This window comes from Macrobrachium rosenbergii, chromosome 51 (genome assembly GCF_040412425.1).
Source record: "Macrobrachium rosenbergii isolate ZJJX-2024 chromosome 51, ASM4041242v1, whole genome shotgun sequence".
Classification (NCBI taxonomy): Eukaryota; Metazoa; Arthropoda; class Malacostraca; order Decapoda; family Palaemonidae; genus Macrobrachium; species Macrobrachium rosenbergii.
This window is the reverse complement of record NC_089791.1, coordinates 39,359,883-39,379,882: the sequence shown is the minus strand read 5'-3', so window position 1 is coordinate 39,379,882 and position 20,000 is coordinate 39,359,883. Positions and strand designations below refer to the sequence as shown.

The 20,000-nt window shown below is 36.4% G+C and overlaps 2 protein-coding genes and 1 long non-coding RNA gene across 7 annotated transcripts in view; 2 read left to right on the top strand and 1 right to left on the bottom strand.

The window, feature by feature from the left end:
• LOC136833334 (uncharacterized) overlaps window positions 1–11,811 on the top strand; it is a 110,420-nt gene extending 98,609 nt beyond the window's left edge. The window contains exons 2-4 of one of the 2 annotated variants that reach the window (XM_067095337.1): window positions 5,858–6,013; window positions 6,605–6,698; window positions 7,313–11,811. In XM_067095337.1, the coding sequence (XP_066951438.1) occupies window positions 5,858–6,013; window positions 6,605–6,698; window positions 7,313–7,434 (372 nt within the window). In that variant the 3' untranslated portion in view covers window positions 7,435–11,811. The remainder of the gene's footprint in view (window positions 1–5,857; window positions 6,014–6,604; window positions 6,699–7,312) is intronic. The other variant, XM_067095336.1, reaches the window with a different exon arrangement.
• Window positions 11,812–12,114: 303 nt separating this feature from the next.
• The window catches only part of LOC136833330 (uncharacterized), a 24,674-nt gene continuing 16,788 nt past the window's right edge, over window positions 12,115–20,000 (bottom strand). The window contains exons 6-7 of one of the 2 annotated variants that reach the window (XM_067095331.1): window positions 17,976–18,012; window positions 12,115–12,612 (exon numbers count right to left, since the gene is read on the bottom strand). In XM_067095331.1, coding sequence (XP_066951432.1) covers window positions 12,599–12,612; window positions 17,976–18,012 — 51 coding nt within the window. In that variant the 3' untranslated portion in view covers window positions 12,115–12,598. The remainder of the gene's footprint in view (window positions 12,613–17,975; window positions 18,013–20,000) is intronic. The other variant, XM_067095332.1, reaches the window with a different exon arrangement.
• The window catches only part of LOC136833333 (uncharacterized), a 24,883-nt gene continuing 17,488 nt past the window's right edge, over window positions 12,606–20,000 (top strand). For 2 of the 3 annotated variants that reach the window (XR_010851440.1, XR_010851441.1), the window contains exons 1-2: window positions 12,606–14,283; window positions 18,572–18,657. This is a non-coding gene — a long non-coding RNA (uncharacterized lncRNA). The remainder of the gene's footprint in view (window positions 14,284–18,571; window positions 18,658–20,000) is intronic. The other variant, XR_010851439.1, reaches the window with a different exon arrangement.

Below are 20,000 nucleotides of genomic sequence, written 5' to 3'. Positions count from 1 at the left end.
TCAAATCTCCAGCTCGACTCGCCTTCCTCCACGTATCCTGTCGAGACGACACTGCAAGTGCTGTCAAACAGAGGAACGAGGCCTGGCAAATATATATATATATATATATATATATATATATATATATATATATATATATATATATATATATATATATATATATTTTCTGCAGCCCCGGTATCATTGTGTTCTAAGCCTCCGTAATTTTTCGAAGAAAGACTCGCTCCTTCTTCCGTGCGTAAAGCTCGAATTAGTATTCCTTGAATTTTCTTTTACCCGTCACTAATCATGAGTAGGCTAAAAGTTTCTGCAGGTAATACCCAGACTAATCAGGAAGTTGCTTCAAGAACTAAAAATGTGTGGAAGCTTGGAGATGTTTAAAAAGGAATAAAAGTCGTATCACATCCTTCCAAATACAGAAAATTATAAAATGTAACGAGCAAATAAGTTGGGCTGGCCGGATGGACCGTATGAAGTTTCCAAAAAATAACCCCTTGCAATGATTCTTGATTAATTTCTCAAATTCAAATTGTTAGACTTCTTTGAAATAACCTGGAGGATCTTGTCTCTAAGCTGACAAAGTCCTGAAAAAATTCTTGAATTAGAAAAGCAGTGTAAAATTTTTTTCTTTTGCTTTTTTTCAGCTCCCTCGTGATCTTTCAGCCTCGGGATGCATGGTTGAGGGGGGAAAGGGGTCCAACGAGCACTTAGGACAGAGGCAGGGGTTGGGGCATGGACCAGGATAGACAGCGTTCTCTCGAAAGTTATGCGCTGATCACGAGGACAAAACCTGCCTTAGTAACATTTGTTTGTCGTTTGATGCCAGCAAGAGGAAACAATGGCGGAAGTAGATGCGAGGCAGATTTCCTTCGTAGCGTGCAGTTAACTGATCATTTCAAATTTCTTGAAGGTGTAACGGAACAAACGGTTGGAACCAGCAGGCGAAGATAAGGTCGCACAGTTAATATTCTCCAGCCCTGTGTGCGCCATTTGTGTTTGGCCAGCGTCAGTTGTGAAAGAACGCAGATGCGGACTTGCCATCAGCCGTCGAAAACGGTCTGGTTGCATTTTCGTGCTTTCTGTCATTCATATCCTGTCTAGAAAAATTCTTAAGAGGAAAATGAAGAAAGATTTAGTAACAGGATATTCATAGCGACTACATTTTACAATGCTTTTACCATAATTAAAAGTGCTAGCATTTTGGGATAAGCGTGACAATTAATTGTTTTCGTTGACCTTTGATCTAACAGCATATGGCCCTACGACATGGCCTCGGATAGTAAACGAAGGTCTTATTTGTTCTTGGAAACAAATATCTTGAGAAATCTAGCTTGAATTCTCTCTCTCTCTCTCTCTCTCTCTCTCTCTCTCTCTCTCTCTCTCTCTCTCTCTCTCTCTCTCTCTTAGAATTAGTCCTTTGCGTTGGGAAAAATAACTAGCCAAACTTGCCTGTCACTAGGCACGCTTCATTGTTTTGTTTACCTGACTAAGCTAACCCAACATTCAGAGGTAAAATAGACATTTTTGTAGTATTTTAACATGACCTCGACTTTATTGTCTACTCATATTTGGCGCCGAAACAACAGAATTTCTCCTTGTTTTACGAAAAGTTAGGCCTACCATAGACAGCTATTACTAATTATTGTTGATGATAAACCTAGTCTAATGCCAACAACTCTTGCTCATGCAGCAGCATGGAACATTGTTACTAACATCCAGAAAGTACGCCAAGGATTTTGTTTAATAATTTCGGTAATTCTTGTTGTAATATTTGTATAATGACATGTACTTGTTTACTGTTACTTCATAATCTTGATTTCCTTTAGTACGTAGCATACTGTTGTTTGTTCAAGGTTTGTGTACATATACAACCGTTTGTAAGCATTTATATCATCAATTCTGTGAACAGATGATGCGCAGACTTGTGCAAAAAGATAAATCCCCATATTTGGGCGTCAGGATTTTGCACATTTATCAGAAAACTGCCGTATATTCTCACGGATTGTCCATTAGAATTCTTATTTTGATGATTCATGCCCACTTAGTGTCATTAGCTTTCAGTAGACTCCACCAAGCAGCAGAGGCATATTGTATTTCAGCACGTAGCATAACAAAACACTCAGGATGATTTAGGAAACTGAAGTTGGTTAACTCCTGATATATTTTAGTGCCAGCTCTTTATTCAGAGCATGCGTGATGTGTGCAGGAACTCAGGAGTTTTCTCAGACGCGTGTTCTCGTTGAAATCTACTGATATTTTGTACTGTAGCTCCGCCGGTGTCATGACTTTTGGAAGAATGGGGTTTATCTGATTAGCATCTTCCCCCTCCCCCCTTTTTTTTTGTTGTTGTTCCTAAGTCGTTTGTGTTTTCCTCAGAAAGCAAAATAAGATTGTGTTCTTATGGGTTTCTCTCAGTGAAGTTTATTGACACTCCTTTTTGGGCTCTTTTGGTTTCCCGCTTCCCTAAGCAACAGCACGGCAATAATACAATACTGATGCGCACAAAGACTGATGTGTGGGGCTGATGGTCCCTTCAGATGCTTTTATATTTTTAGGGTTCTGAAGGGGAGAAATAATAGATGGCTTCAGTCGTCTGAAAAAAAAAAAAAAAAAAAACAGTGTTGTGCTTTCGTGATGTTTATTTATAAGTGATAACTGTTGATAAGACGTTTACAGTCATTATTTCAGGTGGTATTGTAGTTATGTTTTGCTGGTATATATATATATATATATATATATATATATATATATATATATATATATATATATATATATATATATATATACACAGTATATTCTTGAATGCCTTTCATTTTTAAACACAATCGTAGAGAGTACACAATATATGTATATATATGTACATATATATATATGTATATTATATGTGTGTTTGTATATATATATATATATATATATATATATATATATATATATATATATATATATATATATATATATATATACGTAGCTTTGTGCTTTATATAGGCCTAACATAAATAATGTTTAGAAAAGAAAGATATTCAAACACTGTATTGCTAATGAACAACCTTAAACAAATTTCACAAGTTTCCAACTAAAACCGACAAAGAGAGAGAGAGAGAGAGAGAGAGAGAGAGAGAGAGAGAGGGGTGGGTGGTGGGGGTTGCGGGGAACGCGGACCACTATTTAGGCCATGAGCCTAGTTGTGTAGTTATGCGGTGTTGTCTAGATGTGTGTAAGGAGCCGGCAGTGTTTAATTGGACTCCTTTACCCGATGTATGGTCGTGGAAATAAATATAGCCACGAAGGACAAACACCAAAGTTTTAAGATTTCTCTCTCTCTCTCTCTCTCTCTCTCTCTCTCTCTCTCTCTCTCTGTGTCAGTCCCAAAGAAACTTGGTTCTTTGGACGATACGACCTAAACTGTTCATTTCTCAATTTTTTCATTGAATGTTTATCAGGCGATATCATTATATATTATTCGTCATTATATATTATTCGTTGTCATTTCGAAGTCATAGATTTTAGGTTTTTGTAGCAGAGGAAGGAAATTGTTCCCTTTTTTTTATTTTTTAAGGGTATATTAAAATGGTTTGTTTTTAAAAGGTGTATAGTAAATTAGTTGATTTTGAAAACTGTATAACTTCTTATTGTTTCAGTCGGTTAATTTATTGTTCCTTTGAAAAATATTACCCATTTGTAGTGTTGGAGACAAGACAAAATCACGTAATTCTCTCTCTCTCTCTCTCTCTCTCTCTCTCTCTCTCTCTCTCTCTCTCTCTCTCTCTTCCTGTCTGCCTCAGTCTCTTTCTCAATCCGAGCGGAGAGACGAACGGTTCGGTACAAAACACCCACGAACGTTCTGGTAGGAAAGCAAACGTTGACCAGTGCCAGCCGGCCTACGCTACAGGCCCGACTCGCTAGAGAAGCCCAACCTCGTGAAAACCGGAACTAAGAAATGCACACAGTACCGTAGAAGACTCTCTCATGAAAACATACTACGTTTTGATTTCTAAGAGGCAATGCTAATTTTTATAACGGGGGCAGGTTATTGTTAATTCGAAAGGTGCTGTTTGGTTGCCTTTTGTTAAATCCTGTAGCCGCTGCTTTGATTTAAGAGATTTATGTAAGTGGTGGTTAGCCGACTACGGCTGACAGCCACTTCAGATTGCTGAGAACCGGAAGAGTCAGGCCCTCGAAGTGAGAGAAGGCTTATGTACTATACGTACAGTACACACACACACACACACACACACATATATATATATATATATATATATATATATATATATATATATATATATATATATATACAGTATATATATATATATATATATATATATATATATATATATATATATATATATATGAAATTTCTGACTCACATTGGGATCGAGCCCAGCTCCTTCACTTGAAAGGCAAGGGCGCTGCCAACTGAACCAACTGGAAGACCTGGGTTCGATCCCGATGTGAGTCAGAAATTTATTTCTGTTCCACGCGTGATTGTGTGTTGATTACTTATATATATATATATATATATATATATATATATATATATATTAATATATACAAACATACATATATACTGTATAATTGGAATGGAGAGATTAGGTGGAAGCTGGTTGGTGCCACTTAAAACTGGTAAGAACTTTTTTTATTTCAGTATTTTCTAAGAGCGTGAGATGTGTTGTATAAACACGAATAAAACGAAAGCGAGCGAGAGAAAGTCTCGGGGACGCTTAATCCTTAAGAATGTTGAAGTGTGATTTGGACATTACACAAGAGTTTTTTTTATGTTTATTTTCGGGTTAAAGTCACTGAGGCATTAATCACTGCCTTAGTGGTTTTTCCCGTTTTGTAAGAAACTATTTTTGCTAATTTAGTTTAGAGCTATTGGAAATTTTATTTTATTCAGGTCATAAATGTTACATTGTAAAGAGGGTAGTCATCATTGAGAGATTAATTAGAACTATTTTCATAAAAGGGAAATAAGACACTATTGCCATGGAAACCTTACACTGGTCTCCACATTTCCCTGGTGTTGACGTCGATTACCAAAGTCAGTGCGATGCCAGTTTATAGGGATTAGTAAAACGTAATTGCTAACCTACGTACCCTCAGAGAAAACATTTACTGAACAGCAGATTAGTTTGATATTACAAGTGCTTGAACCGAGAGTAAGGAGGCATGGGGTTAGAAATGACGAGCACATTATAGAAGATTGAAAATGAGAATCGTGCAACGCTCTCATCATAGAAAACGACGTGTGTTCGCTGTCATTTCTCGTGCGTCTACGGGAGCTTCGGGAACTTCTAATTTTATTTGTTACTTTATCCAAATGAATATTAATTATATAAGGCCCCTTCATTTTTCTTTTATGACTAGATTTTCATTTCACAATTGACCAGACTTTATTTATAGTTTCATTAAATAACCTGCTAAATGAGTTATTTTCCAAGCAGCAAAATTTACGGCGTTCCTTCCATGTCCATGTGTATGGGCGTATGAGGACATCATGACTCCGACGTTTGTTAGACGACAGGAAAAATGCGAGCGGTGGTTAAACTTAAGATTTTTATTTGACGCTATATCTCATGTATGTATGATATGAAGTAGGTTTAAGATTATGGTGAAGATGTTGGTGATTGATTTTTGGTCCATCAGGCTGGCCACTTTCTGTTGTCAATATTAATATATATTTTTCTTACGCAACCAATTTTCCTTTGTCTTACCTGTTTTCGATAAGTGTAAATGTTTATCATAAGTACATTATTGGCAATATTTTCCATTTATACCCAGCAATCTCATCTTTCTTCTCTGTAGTCTACCTTTAATCTCTAGTCGTCTTTTGGCTTAAATCTCGCCCCATCTCTTCTAGGTCTTGTTGGTTTCGAGCAAAAAGGACCGATGTGCGTGGCTTGTACCTGGAGGTGGTTTGGAGGTTGGGGAGGATGAGGAGGCTGCGGCCGTCAGGGAGGCGTGGGAGGAGGCGGGGGTCCTGGGGCACATCGCCAGATACCTGGGGCTCTTTGAGGTGAGGAGTTCTAAAAGAAACAGAAGAAAGAAATACGGTAATGTTAGTCGATCACGTTAGAAGGAGAGAGAGAGAGAGAGAGAGAGAGAGAGAGAAAGTTGTATTATTCATGCGATTGTTTTGTGAGTTGGTGAGTTTTTTAAAAGGTTTAAATCAAAGTAGCTATAGTATTCCTGGTGATGTTATGAGAACGAATGGTTTGAAGGCTTAGCGTATCTGTTTCCTTGAATCTTAGTCTTATACCGTATGCATTTCAAAGAACTTACACTAATATGTCCCTGTTGGGTGAAGTTTGTGAGAAAATTCTTCTGTGGGAGTTTGCCGTATATTATAGTAGCCTAGTACTTTACATCTCACATTTGACGAAATTATGTAACTTTGTCACACTGTTAAACACTCAGTTAATGACCTTATGTTCTGCCATGTATCCAAATAAAAAAAAACTTGTACGATAGCTTAATGAGAAAAGATACTTTTCTGAAACACTGATAAATTAGCTTCTCCACATGTATAAAATTTCATAGACTAATGTATGTGCTTTCATTTTCTTTGTTTAGTTGACCAGTGTTTTTCTTTTCCATGCTTCTTTAGTCTTATCACCACTCGGGACTGAAAAAGCATAGAACCGCCGTCTACGTTTTGATAGTAGCGGAAGAACACAACCAATTTCCTGAAGCCAGATTAGGTAAGAGGGTTTGCGTGCTTACAATGTTGTTGCTCCCATAGTTGAGGTTCATTGTGTACATGTTTTTCTTCACATTTATTCGAATTAGGTAGTTCTGGAAAACAAGGCTAATTCGAGTCATTTTCCAGATTTTTTTTCTAGTTCAGTGTGCTTGTCCCAACAATGTCCCTGATTGAAAGTTATCTAAAAATAAACCTCGAAGACTTATAAAGATGTTCATGTTATCTTGAAAGCATAGGCAGTTGTAACATTAACTGTTGTAGTCCTATATTACTGATTCTCGTATGTTTATATACAGTTACCACAACACGATAGTACAACGTGAGGCATTAGTAGTTTTACTAGCAGTACTGTAGAGTTCACATTTTAATTTTTCGCTAAACAGCTATTTCTAGGTGAAGACAGAGCCCAAGTTATCCTTTTTAATTCATTATAAGCCAACTCTTGTAGATCTTAATTTTATAATTAATTAACACTCATGTTGGCCTTTTGAAGAGTTAAGATTTGGCAAGGCTGTTTACAAGATAATTGACAATGTTCCACAAGAATCTACTAGGTCAAAGCACAACAGATGTGCAGTGACAAACACCAGTAACACCTTTATTGAATTGCAGGACGCACAAGAAAATGGTTCAGCATGGAGGAAGCCCTGCGTCTCCTCGCACTCCATAGGCCTATGCAGAGTGCTTATCTCCAGGTTATGATGATGGCAAAACTGGACGTGTCTTCTTCCTAACACTAATGATCAGTTGCACCGGTTGTGACGCTATAACTTGTATTATGAAATACAAGTTATTAAGAGTAGTTGTGCGAGTGTGTGTGTGTGTGTGTGTGTGTGTGTGTGTGTGTGTGTGAGAGAGAGAGAGAGAGAGAGAGAGAGAGAGAGAGAGAGAGAGAGAGATAGAGATAGAATTATATCATTTCCAGCCGAAAGCCTGCCATCTCTAAGTTCATTACTTTAAATAGAGCAAAAGTTGTTGCCTGAATTCTCATGTATGGTATATGATCGAGAGTTACATTTAGTGATGTGATAGTTGTTCTGTAATCAAGCACATTCGCACGTATACATTCATATTCATGTATACATTTGTACTCAAGTATATGTGCTGTAGATATATTTTCTGGGTAGACTCATTAGTGAAATTTTAATGGCGGAAGAATATATTAAGCTGGCCGTTTTCGTGAAGCGCTTAAATTCTTTCATAATAGGCAGTTTCACAGTTATCAGAAACTGTGTCTGAGAGAACATGTGCAATTCATTGCCCTGTATTTTTTGCCTTTCAAAACATGAATCAACGATTATGATTCAGTGGATCTTAATCCAGACTCAGATAGGAAAAGGAAACTATTGGATCAAAATAGGCTACTGTTATAGTTAAATTAAGCTGGTCCAGTGGCAGCATGAGCTATTGCTCAGAGTTGCCTTTAAGAAAATCTGTTGTCGTTACGTACTGTCTTGAGAGTTTTTAAATTAAGGTAATTATCGAGATCTGACTTGTGAAAAGTACTATCGCTCAAAATAAGTTTTATGACAAGGTCATTGCACTTTGGAAAGCCGCATTTCCGTATTATTGCCCGTGATCATTCTGACAAATGCCGATAATATTCAGATTGCAATTTCGAGAATCTTTCTGATTCAGCAGTCTTTTATTGATGCATTTGTTTTTCATACGGATATTATTGAAACATAAAACGAGGCTCTAGATTGTCTTCTTAGATTATTCTTGTTATGACTGGAATCAGCGGGAAAAAGTTGTATAAATCTTGTAAAATTATAATTTCGAAATGAGGATGAAATTAGTCTCTTGTTATCTATTACGTTATTCACGCTGAATATTAAAAAAAAAACATTGCTGCGTATGTTAATCTTATTATAAGAATGATAGGAAATTTATTTTATTTTAAAGGTGCAGATCAACATAATGTCGCTTTGCTGTGTAATTTAGTTTATTATTCTGAAGGAACAGGATACGAACATAAGATAATCAGAGGCATATATGTGGTCCAATTTTTTTCCATGTTGAAAGTATTATAAAAAATTTTATCATTGTTTTGCGCCTTATGACTCATATCTAAGGTAATATGTATATATCTGATAGAGTAGTTTTTTTAAATAGAATTTTAGCAGATATTATATTTTAGTTTGTAACGCTTGGTACAATCATCTTGTTGCACAAAAGAGGAGAACTTTATATCAGTAACTATCACAGTTACTCCTGGCTGTTTGTTGTGCTGAGAAGGAACGTTTAAAATAATAGTTTATTCGAAGATTTATTTCTTTCTACTACTTAGATTCAGCCAGCCGTGTGCTGGCACGGGCTCTTGGTTCTTCAGCAGCCCGTAATTTCTTTCTATACCAGAATGGAGTGAATAGAAAAACTGAAGTGCCGATTCGGTGTCTTTCAAAAAATTGTAACACATGTAAAGACCACAGCGCCATTGAATTGCATTTTTCGCTAGCATACCTTTTAAATCAAACTTGAAAAGCTGGTTTTGACTGGTCTGAATGCCTACTAGTAATACAAATATATTTATATAATTCACCACATGACAGTTATATGTTGATAACTTGCATATCAAATTGTTAAGAAGTTGGCTGAGAATAAATCTGTTGTTACAAAAATTATGTTGAGAAGTAGTTCATCATATTATGCCTTACTGAATGTGTAGAAGGAAGTTTATTTCCGTATCTCTTTAAAGCCAGGGTAGTGACGATGAAGTGTTTAAGAATATCTTTATACATTATAGCCTCTTGTTGGTTTGACAGGCCCATAGGTCCACATCAGGTCTCGTCCTCCCTTTCACATCTTACCATAAAGGTCACCTTGGGGCAAGGGCCCGTGCTGGCATCGCCCAGCTTGATTTTAACTGACCACTACCAACCACGTACAGTATGCCCGTACTGTATAAGACCATGTTATGCACTTGTACAGATTGTTCTTAATAGTCTAATGAATGTGTTTGTGGGTATATGTTTCGCAGAAATGGAGACTTTATATGGGGGTTTTGGGTTTGCAAGGCATTTTTGGTCTGTGACCAGACGAAAGCATGAGGTCTGAATCTAGTAGACGTTCTTCCTCTTTGGTCAAGTTCACCTTCAGATGAAGGGTTCTCAAACGAACTCGATTCCGAAATTGTGCCCATCCTGCTGGTAAAAACGATGTGCCCCTTGTATTGCCTTGGCTCTCATAAGGCTCAGTGCCCTGTCTGTGAGCAGTGTACATTGTTAACTCGCAAATAAGGGTTCAAATGCTGTGAGCCAAAAATCCTGTGCATGTGCATTCACTTACATGTATATACACACAATATATAAGATTGTCAATATTCTTTCTATAAAGTATTTTTGTGCCATAAGAATAGTGTTGTCTGTGATATAGCCTTTTTCTTTTATATAACATGGAAAAGTGAAAAGTAGATTTAAACAGTGCTTCCAATTTTACAGATATTTTTAGCTTTATGGAGAGAGATGAATTTATATGAGTGAATGATGTAATACGAACACTATTGGCATTTATTAATGAAATGCCTTGCTTCAGAAATTGGTGAAAAATAGCATTAGTACTACAATATCTTTTCAACTTGATATACTAAAACTTTATTCGACTCGAAATGTAATGGTATTCCCAGTCGCCCATCCTTTGATGTGCAAGACTTGTACATTATATCTGTGAGTGTGATCATGTACTGTGTTATATACTTTGAAAATGTCAATATGAACTTTATTGTTTTTAGCAGCTGTTCCATTTGATTCACCACACTGCCGGGATACATCTAGCATAGTCTTGCGAAACTTGTATTCCCCTAAAATGAGTCATTACTGCCCTACACGTAACGTAAAGTCGTCGTTGTACTTAGGAACAAGAGCATGTTTTCTATCGTCACCACTGTGTCCTCCAAAGAAAATGGAGACGCGAGTCTGATAATGTCAAAATAATGTAATCAGTCGTAGCCCAGTCCCCCTCACTTTCTGTAGAAATGGTACACACTCATCTGTCAATAATAGTAAACGATTACGATGATAGAAAGGTTTTATTCTATAATTACGATGCCAAGTTTTATGTTAAAAGGCTGAAGTTTTTCAATTTAGATTATAAAGTATAGGAAATGTGATTTTCTATAATCTGATTTACAGTATTTACTTAATGCTTGTTTTTCTTTTTATTTCCAAATGGCAGCTACAATAATAACCTTAATTACTGTGAGGTATCGAAGCAATCTCTTTTCAGTGCATATACTTAGTCCAGTAGTGACGTAGAACTGAGGATTTTTCTTAATACCTGTGGGATATTACTTAATGATCTAATTACCCCTTTAATCTAAAATATCCAGTACATTATGTACCGTCAGTTACCCTACTGCATTCATACCGTTTATACTCATTTTAGGAATTAGCAGAACAAACTTGATTTAGTCCTTTACCGGATGCATTATTTGTTTTTACTGTACTGATAAACATTTTAGCGAAATACAGTAATGATTGCATAAAATTGCAATGCAGATACTATAATGACTCTTTTTAGTATTTTTACAAATGGTTTATTATTAATGAATTACTAGGCTCTTTCTTGATTCTACATCATTTTCAAGTTGTACGGGAAAATAATCTCGGAAGTCGTCACGGTGAAGGCATAAATAAAATAAGCGTATTACCGGTTTTGTATACAGTATATGTGTTTGTATTGTGTGTATGATTACGTACATATAATTTAGTATCTACAGAATCTCCGAACCCAAGAGTATTCTGCTGAGATGACTCTGTGTTGGCGGTATGCCCGGCAGTGCTGTTCCCTCTTAAGTGAGGTGAAAGAGCTCTCTTCCGAAATACTAATTGTAGGTTGTGGATTTTTTTAAAAACAATTTTTGATATATGTATATCTTGGACGTATGTCACAAACTGTTACCCTTAGATATCACTCATATTTTGTATACAGTAATTCTCGTCTGTTATATGATCATTTCAGAGGGACTTCAGGCGTTGTTATGCCACAGTATTTATCTATAAGAAAAACTGTAGAATGGTCAGATGTATTTTGTATTGCATACTCGATGTTTTAAGATATGATGAAAAATATTGTATAGAATGACATCAAATATACATGTAAATAAATTTTTACTATGTTGTTTGTTAATTTAATCCTTACGGAAGAATGCCTACTGAATTAAATACTTTCTTTTGCAACTTACGTGGAAAATCCTTTGTTTTTTGTAGGTGACATATTTTCATGTCGGTAATGATAATAGTTACATGAATTATGTCTCTCAGGTTTCAGGGTGAGTTAAAAAAATTTCAGCTCCCTGACTAGTGCATTCTCTCTCTCTCTCTCTCTCTCTCTCTCTCTCTCTCTCTCTCTCTCTCTCTCTCTCTCTCTCTCTCTCTCTCTCTCTCTCTCTCTGTGAAAATAAAGTACACAAATTGTTTTCTTTTAGTAGTTTTAATTGCAACACGTCGTGAATAAAAATCACTGTAACATCCGATCTATTATCCACATTCTAAAAATGTTTCAAAACAGATAAGGGTTACTATTGATCTGCATGATTAAAAATTGATAAAAATTACATACGAATTATTAGATATATATTTCATCTTCGACTTCTTCATGCTCCAGTGACGTTGACACATACATACCAAGACAATGAGCTAGCATGCAATTCATTGGACGTTAAATCACAAAGCGAGAGGTATCTTGGACAATGAATGGGTAAGCAATAAATGAATATATGGTCTTATATCAGTACAAAGACGGATAGGCTCAGATGTCGCCATGTCGACGGCGCTTCACGTTGACCTGTCAGTCTATCAGGTGAAAGATTCTGAAGGCGAGGTTATTTGCGAGTCTGCTTTAGGTCTGACGTCCATCGAAAAGGCGTGGTTGTCGTGTGCGAACGTGTACCGGGCAACGTTACCATGCTTGTACTGAGGGAGAAATTCGTAGAATGTGAATTACAGTCAGGCTAATGCAAAAAAGCTTCAACATTTTTGTTTACTCCTGGCTGAATGCTGGAAAAGGAATGATAGTTAATTTGAATGGGGAATATGCCTTTCAAATACCTAAGATCGGCGACTTAGAAATGATTATTAAAAAAAAACTGCCAACAGCCAAACGTTGCAAAATAGTCCATGAAGAAGAGTCAAGAGCATTGCTTATCAAAACGAAATGATTAAGTAATAAAAAGGCATTGAAAAAATAAATGAAATAGGACACTAAAGGGAAGATTAAAAAGGCCATTAAAGAGAAATGAAAAAATATATAAAAAGGACGAGGTTCAGAAAGGATTCAGTAAGAGTCAGTACACTAAAGAATTTGAAGCAAGGAATGTCGGCATTAACATGAAATCCACGCGACTGAAACTGACGGCGAACATCAGAGATAAATACAAGGATGAGGTCTGAGACCTCTGCAGAATGAGGAAGACAATATGGAACATTTATTCTTTTGGAGGAGTGAATAAAAAAAAAAAAAAAAGGGGGCATCGCCTTCGAGATCCTAAAATCTTTTGACGAAAATTGGATGAATATACAAGACCAGCAATAAGAGTTAAGTAGGCTATTATGTTAGCCTAGTGAGCACTTGTTGTTAAAGCTAGAGACAAAACACTAGGCCTATCTCAGTTGCAGCTACGGTAAAATGGAGGTCACTTCGAAAACCATAAGTCAAGTGCTGCAGTAACAGTAATTTTCAATATCAAAATTGGTAAAAGCTTCACGTTAATTTGTAGAGACAAAAAATAAGTAATGCAATAACTCGACAATTTTCAGGTAGGAGTTGGCAAGGACACGAGGGGTTTAGGATAGAGATTTGTTTGTTAAAAAAAGAATCAATTGTTAATGGCATTGCTCAATGATTTTGGAATAGATACAAGCATTCCAAATTAGGGGCCAGAGGTAGAATAACTGTTAAAAGTTGCAATAAAATAAAAATCTTAATAAAGCGAAAGAAACAGTAAAGTGAAGGAATAATGTATGAAACTAAAAAACTAGTATAAAAATGGCTTGGACACATATCAGATACAAGTACACTAACAATTTTTATATACAAATGAATTAATGTAAATAAATCACCATAATTCCCCTCTACAAGGAACTGAATTGTTTCCCGAGATACATTGGTAATAAAGTGACCAAATCTGAGGGTAATTTTAAAGAAAGCGGCTGTTTGAGAAATTAAGCGGTCCAACAATTTCCATTCTACTATATGTCACTTGAAAATTTGTTGAACTTAATTTTTAAAACGGAAAAAAATATTGAAAAAATGGTTGTTATTCTACTGAGGAAATTCTTGTACTCATGCACTTGCTGTACACAGAAATGGAGCTGTTAATTGAAAATATTTATGAAAGTATTTTATTGAATGATGAATAAACCAAACAGAAATAAGGATAGAAATAAGTAATTTATTACTGGTTTTGAAAATTAAAAAGTCATGACACCTTTGGTCTGGTATACCTGTGGAGAACAGCTCTCTCTACATTCTGTCAGTTGATCAGTTCGTCTTCAGTCATTCAGTCGTCACCTATCCACTTCAATTGATCGTTTAGACGGAAATTGACATAATGATCGTTCTGCTGGTGATGTTCAAACAACATGGTAAGTAAATTTTGATAAGCCTATGAGATGATTTGGTTGGGAATGAAAGTCTGACAAGTAGGCCTAAGTGACATACCAGTAGCAATGTCGCCTGATACCTATTGCCGATCCGTGTAAGCCCACTAGGCTCATCTTTGTTGTCAAATCCGTCTTGTGGATGTAATATTAGTAAAGGTTGCAGAGCATCTGCCAGTAAACAATAATAGCCTTTTACTTTGTAAATGATGAACAGTCCATGATTGACTAACTGGAGAGTTCATAAGACTGGTACTAGCTTTTGGGCAGAATTGACTGGGCGTAGGCTAAGCTATTTTTGGGCAATGCTGGGCTAAGAAGGCTATTTGTTCCTATGGAAATACAAACCATTGCCTTTTATTTATGATTACCAGCCGGAATCGGCCATTGAAACTTTGTATAACAAGGTAAAAGTGCTTAAGAGTTTTATAGGTTAGGGTTAGGTTTTGGTGTAGGCTACAGCCTGCACCTTATCCTAACCTAACCTAGGGTACCGTTTGACACTGCTTAGCGGAATGATGCGTGTGTGCAATGCAACTTTTCTCTAGTATTATTAACGGTAATTCTAAGTATTAGCTTCACGCCTGTTTTTACCTTCGAAACTGGATTTTTCTACACTTTTAAGACTTCTGATACTGGCAGTGCATTTGTTTGTTGTCGGCCAAATGGAATGTCCCTTCGCCATGTTTAGTACTGGCCCGAGGGGGCCAGTATCCCTACGATAATAAGTTATTGCACTTGCCGGACGGGATATGAACTGTTCCAAATAGATGTACCAGTGCTCTGTCTTGTGAAGATCGCAAACAAAATGCTATTAGAAACTGCCATTTTTCGCTAAATACCTGCTGTGTATCTATTACTTAGATCTACCTGATTAACTGGTGGTTAAAGGTGGTCAAGTTGGGGAATTACCCCCATGACTCACTTCCTGAGGATGCCCTGCTGTGTTCCTACTAACTGTTAAGTAGGAACTTATGTTGTGTCTTGAGAGCTTTGTTTAATGGACCTTTATGTCTTCCCTTTACCTTTGATAAATCACCTCCATTTACAACTTTTGTACGGGTGGATTTGCTTGTGTCTAGGGAAGGTTTTGGTAGAGGTAGGCTGGTAGAGCTAGTTTTCCACTTCCTCCTCATCACCAACCCACTTCCTCCTCATCACCAACCCACTTCCTCCTCATCACCAAACACTGGTAAAAGTGAAATAAAACTGAAGACTACCATCACACCCCTTTGGTTTGGTAACTACTAGTTTACATGCAAAATGGGCACCTTGCTTAGTACTAGCCCTTTGAGGATGAGTGTAAAAACATGAACCAAAGGTGGCAAACATGATAAACATAAACAAAAACCTAAACAAAGGGCAGTAAATATTCCGGATGGCGACTGGCAGGAACCAGTAGTTTTCAGTTTTACCCAAACACCTCCCTTCTCCCTCATGTACACTCCCCTATTGGGCAAAAGGGAGGTTACATGGAGGAGTCTCAGGATCAGTACACCTAACCTTACTGCAAAGATTTGCTGTCTGTTGTTGCCACAACCACTAGGAGTAGAACATTGATGGGCTAGCATTAGTGGTTGTTCTTCCCATGAAAGATGACCTGCATCATCAGTCACATCTACTACTCCCAGAGGAAAGTGAGAAATGGATTAGGGACAAGGGAAGTAGAGCAAGTGCTTTCCTTCATCCTCTTCATGAAGCTCTTCCTCACTTTACCCTCGTGGTCCTCCCGTAGGAGGAAGAATCTTAGAAGGCCTCTCACAAGAAGTCCCATGGAATTTCAAGTGAGCACCCTCTCCCATTTTGGGAAGGTAGTGTGGTGTTTGTCCATGGGCGGGTATTACGTTCCCCATAGTTGGGACAGACATGAGTCTCACCAAGTGAACTTTGTATTTTGGGTTGACCTGTGCTTCTTGAACACAAGGAATGCTCTCCACCCATGCTTCTCAGGAAACATGGGGTAAAGTCAGCACTACCCTCTCTCTTGGTGTGCATACAGTCCCCTGACTATGCATGCTCATATGAGGTTTGGTGTTGTTTATGGATACTTGGATGCTCCAATGTGCATCATCATGTTGCACCCTGGTCTACTAGTATAGTGGCCCATCACAGACCCTGGAGTTGCATTCACACAATAGCACCTTGCCTTTACTCCAACGGCCTCTACTGGTTCAGTTTTCAAAGGAAATTGGGAGCCCCATGGGAGGGATGACCAAGGCTTACTCTTTGGTTTCTGTGTAGGTTATCCATTGCTTGTGACTCAGCTTGACCAGTACCAGTGCTACTGATTATATGATTCGGTTCTGTTTACGTATGGAGGATGTGCAGCAACCCTTTCACCATGTTTATTCCGAAGCATGTGTGCTAGAGTTGCCATGATCTTTCTTTGCAAGCAAGTGGTCTCTGGATTGTGCATGTGTAGACAGTATGTGTTCTATACCCCAAGTCTTGTTTTCTTGGACAGAACATCTACCCTTTGACTCATACACCACTGCTTCCCCCAAAACATGTTTTTTAGTCAGTGCTACCCACCTGCTTGGCATGTTCTTTGACCCCAGGCTGTGTGCATGCTACGGGGTTCACATGCAATAGGCATCCACGTGACAGAAGTTATGATGTGTGATACTGTTATCAATTCTGAAGTATTATTAGGCAACTGGAAATTGATATACAGTACAGTAGAGCCCAGCCAAGAGATAATGGAATCATCACTCCATCAGTTTCAGAAATTATTTTGCAGAAGGGTCACTTGCTCTGTTTAGATATGAGTTGGTCCTGGATGGCACAAAGATAGTAATTGGACTGTTGTCTGTCCCATTAGTGAGCATATTCATTCAGGAAGAGGAAGTATCTGTAAACCAGTAGAATTGGCAAACTTCTTTTGCCAGAATCAAATATTTCCTTGTGGAGGGAGCCCCTTACATTCCCATTGTCTGATGATGACATCTGACTAGAGACGGAGACCATGTACCTTCTCAAAGATTCAGGCTAAGTTTACTCCATCTCTGAGTAGGCTATGCAGAATTGAACATCATGCTAACTAAAGGCCCATAAGGATAATTTCTCATGGCAGGGTATCTTCTTATGATGTCCAACAAACTAGGAGGCGCAACTACTTGATTACAGATCAGCAACCCTGTAGCAATATATGGCCATGAGTCAAGTGAACTGGAACTGAAGGGTTAAATCTTGAAGAAACCATTACTATTTAAACCTGGTGTCGTTGAGACAGGGATCAAGTCATAGGAGTCTAAATTGCACAGAAGGTTCATAGACAGTGTATAATGTAGTAATGAGTATATGCTTGCTTTTGTGCACTGATTGATGTGTTATGTGCAGTGATGAAAATAATATATATATACTGTATATAGTGCAGGTATAAAGATCATGGTTCACTCTCATGTATAAGTAAATTAAACAGTATCAGACATACAGAAATGTCAGTAGAGGAACAATTTTATAGTGATGTATTATAAGGAGATGATTAGCCCAGTTGTGGAGGTAAAGTGCTCATTTTTTGTAAATAGTTTAAATGGAAAGACATAGAAAACATACAAAAGATGAAAGTAGTAGAAATTTTAATCACCTCACCATTCAGAAGTTTAACATTCTTTTTACAAGTTCAATTTCAAATCATTGTATTTACAGATTATTTTATTGTCAGTAATAGTACTTACATTCATAGTCTCCCATTAACTCACCATCTGTGAAAATCTGTTAAGGAGTAAAATTACCATTGTTATGGCAACAGTCTTTTCAAGTGTTGATGAGTCTTACCATAAGCAGTTAATGCCATTATAGTCATATGCTTTTTAAGTTATTAGTTAATGCTATTATAGTTTAGATCTTTATAGTACCTGATACTCATTTTCATAAAGTTTTTATGCATACACCAAGGAAAATGTTTTCTTTTATATCACTGATTTTTTTTAATGGTTGCCGTGCAATTTAAAAGATTATTACAGTAACTTATTTAAAATGTATGAAAAATATTGCATACCGTAGAGTTTATTTTTATTAGCAGTACCATCATTACTGTCATTTTTGCTAAAATTGATGGTTTTATCATTAATTTACTAATGAACATTAGGTTGACTTCACATAGAGATTAATGTTTTAAGTATTGTATGTTAATTTTTACTATGAAAATTACTTTTCTGGATATTATTATTATAATTTAATTTGTTTTGTATGTCTACAAGCAATTACAAACTAATTTCATGAGCAAGCCGTAATGCTTAAGGCACTTACTTTAAATCCCATTTCTTTCCAGATTTACGCAAATACAAACCTTTATTCGGTACATATGATGTTGCTTCAAGCATGAGCTGGGAACAGCCATCCAGACTTACTGATAAGGTAGCTAACTACTGACAGGTAGGGGAAACCCCCGCCCACATGTCGGTCTGCACTCCACTTTGCTTCTAGTTGTCGTTGAGTTCAAGTGTCTTTCTGGACTGTGCTTGATGTGACCATTCAAACTTTTTTTTATGAATAAACTTGCATATTACTCTAACTGTTGTGTCTATATATATATATATATATATATATATATATATATATATATATATATATATATATATATATATATATAATATATATATATGTGTGTGTGTGTGTGCGTATAATATATATGTATATGTATGTATATATGTGTATATATATATATATATATATATATATATATATATATATATATATATATATATATATATATTATATATTTACAGTAAACCCCTGTATTCGCAGTCTCACAACTCACAGACTCACCCATTCACGGATTTCTCTGGAACGTATATACACATTATTTGCAGAAAATTCGCCCATTTGCAGTATTTTCACTGAGAAATACTCACTAAATATTGTATTTTCATATCATTTACATGACTAAATGCACTTTTTGTGATAAAACTATTGAAATACTCAGGTATAAGCATTTTTAGAGTGTTGTTTTTTGTTTGATTTATCAAAATAGGCAGTTCTGAGTGTTTTTAGAAGGGTTTTAAGTATTCACGGATTTTAGCTATTCACGGGGGGCGGGATGTGTGATATGCATCCCCCTCGAATATTGGGGGTTTACTGTATATATATTAACAAAATGGTGGTATAGGAAGAAGTAAGCAAAATATGGCTCTGATAAGTACAGAAGTCTGCTAAGTTGAGGTGTTAATATATATACATGTACATATATATATTATCCTCTTGAGCATTTAAAGTGATTTTGTAATAATAATTGTTTTTTTATCTGATAACGCTTGTTAACGCCTCATTTCATTACTATGCCATTGTACAATGGATAAGATAAATTTTCTCTATCGTTATCAGAAGTGATATGGTGGTGACACCTTGGGTTAGGGCATACCAGCATTAGGCTTTTTATTGTCGCTGTTTGATTAATATCATCCATAAATTCTTGAGTAAAGCTTATTATTCAGTAGTTTGTACGTCTAATCTGGACTGTCTAAAGAGTTTGAGTATTGATTTTTAAGAAATATAAGTTGGCTCGATAAATTTGAAAGAGAGAGAAAGAGAGTTTGATTTTTTCTAATGAGGGCCTGTTTTTTTCCCCGTAGTGGTCTTCATTATCTGATGCCATCAAAAGTTCCCAAATATATTTTATTTACTTGCAAACCAAAACATTTGTTTCCAGTGTATGAAATGATATGGAATAATATTCACAATGTGTTAAACTTATAGGATTG